Here is a 1,738-nt window from a genome sequence, read left to right as displayed (position 1 = left end):
GAAAAATTTAGAAAGACATATTAAATGGGTAGTCAATTTATAATGAGTCAATTTAAAATGAGTCATTCATCTTCTCTATTGAGTCAAAAAGAGCCATTCACCATTTTGGCTCATTATAAATTGACTGCCCATTTAATATGTCTTTCTAAATTTTTCCAGTGACACAAGATGACAGCGACAGTAGTTGTGGAATTGTGAAATATAATGTGTTCACGATATTTTTTCTTTATTTAACTTAATCATTTAAAGTATTTTCAGATTCATGTTGCTGCTACTGTTACTTATGGACTAAGTTGATGGCGGGAAAAAGGGGTGAAGTGGGTGAGGACAATTTTACCCTTGTTTATGGAAAGAAAAAGGTATTTTTGTATTTAATTAACGGAAAAACTGACGGAATATGGACGGAAGGACGTCCAGCGCAAAGAAAGGTTGAAATGAGGGCAAAAATGCCAAAAAATGAAAGGTAGGGACGTTTTCCACAATAGAGTTGAAAGGTAGGGACGTTTTGTGCCAATTACCCTTTAATTAACGGAAAAACTGACGGAATATGGACGGAAGGACGTCCAGCGCAAAGAAAGGTTGAAATGAGGGCAAAAATGCCAAAAAATGAAAGGTAGGAATGTTTTCCACAATAGACTTGAAAGGTAGGAACGTTTTGTGCCAATTACCCATTTGATTAACCCCGGTTTCACTTCAATCCCAAGCCTCCACAAATATTTGGCAAACCAAAGAGTAACGGGTCGGGCCACTTCAGCAGCTCAAGTTGAATAGTCCCGCTAGAAACTTCTACTGGATTTTCTTTAGGGTTTCAGGTTTCTTTAGGGTTTTACACCGTGCTTCGCTCAGTCTTCTTCGATTAGCTCAGTTAGACCTAGCCAATGGTCCGATTCTGCGGATTCCGGATTGCCCGCCGCTCCATCTGCTCCTACCTACGCCACAATTCACCGTCTTTTGTACACACTGAATCTATCTCTGTTTCTGTATATACGTGCTAAATTATTGGTTATTATTCATATTTTGTTGATGGAGTTTTGTTCTTGTTATGCAGTTGGGTGATTCGTTATTACAAGGTGGTTGCAGGAGTTATGGCACAGCACTATCCAATCGTTGTAGGGTCCTTCCCTATTCGAATTTCGGAAATGGTATCTGACTATTTGCTTCTTTATCCTACGTTTCGTAATCATATTGGTTGAATTATATGATTCTTATGTGAATGTTATTTGTTATTTTAATTACTTGGCTACAGTGGCTAGTGAGAGAGACTGGTTGAAAATCGGTTTACTCAAAGCTAATTGGGGTGTGGCACGATCAATTCATAGCACTGGTAATTGTATAATTTTCCTAAGCTTTGAGGCAGACGTATTCTGTTCTGTAATTTCTTGTGCTTACTTCTCGTCTGATATAAAACCTTAGATAACTGGTTATGACGTTTTATTGTCCATTTCTGTCGTGAGCTGGAGGTTTATATTTTGTATTACCACAATAAAATCCTACATTTAACTTTAGAAGATTAACTTGAAATTCTGTAAAGCATGGGAACTTTTCTCCATATATATCTAAATAGAAAATGATAAAAAAATGTAGTATCACATTTATTGATGAAGTTGCTGCTAAATTATTCGAGAAAATTAATTTATTATGGTGGCATATTTTGAATTGCTTATCCTGTTTTGACCTTTTCTGGGGATAAATTTGCTGACTTGTACTTTTTTCCCCCATTTTCTTGTGTTTGGGTTAT

The 1,738-nt window shown here is 36.5% G+C and overlaps 1 protein-coding gene across 2 annotated transcripts; it reads left to right on the top strand.

Moving 5' to 3' along the window:
- The first annotated feature begins 700 nt into the window (after window positions 1–700).
- Window positions 701–1,725, top strand: LOC111381303. Of its 2 annotated transcripts, none has more exons than XM_023005079.1 (3): window positions 701–953; window positions 1,049–1,109; window positions 1,247–1,725. In XM_023005079.1, the coding sequence occupies exons 1-3, from the start codon at window positions 879–881 to the stop codon at window positions 1,411–1,413; spliced, it is 303 nt and encodes a 100-aa protein (XP_022860847.1). In that variant the 5' UTR covers window positions 701–878; the 3' UTR covers window positions 1,414–1,725. The 2 variants fall into 2 exon arrangements, with proteins under 2 accessions (XP_022860847.1, XP_022860846.1); XM_023005078.1 differs by having other exon boundaries at window positions 711–953; window positions 1,049–1,142; window positions 1,247–1,707.
- The last annotated feature ends 13 nt before the right edge of the window (window positions 1,726–1,738 follow it).

The sequence above is a fragment of the Olea europaea genome, unplaced genomic scaffold (assembly GCF_002742605.1).
Source record: "Olea europaea var. sylvestris unplaced genomic scaffold, O_europaea_v1 scaffold22790, whole genome shotgun sequence".
NCBI classification, from domain to species: domain Eukaryota; kingdom Viridiplantae; phylum Streptophyta; class Magnoliopsida; order Lamiales; family Oleaceae; genus Olea; species Olea europaea.
This window is presented reverse-complemented; position numbering and strand designations above follow the sequence as displayed.

Coding starts and splice junctions, on each gene's coding strand:
- LOC111381303 (XM_023005078.1), top strand. CDS start 879: ATGGTCCGATTCTGCGGATTCCGGATTGCCCGCCGCTCCATCTGCTCC. Junction 954..1,048: donor GCCACAATTCACCGTCTTTT/GTACACACTGAA, acceptor CTTGTTATGCAG/TTGGGTGATTCGTTATTACA. Junction 1,143..1,246: donor CTATTCGAATTTCGGAAATG/GTATCTGACTAT, acceptor ACTTGGCTACAG/TGGCTAGTGAGAGAGACTGG.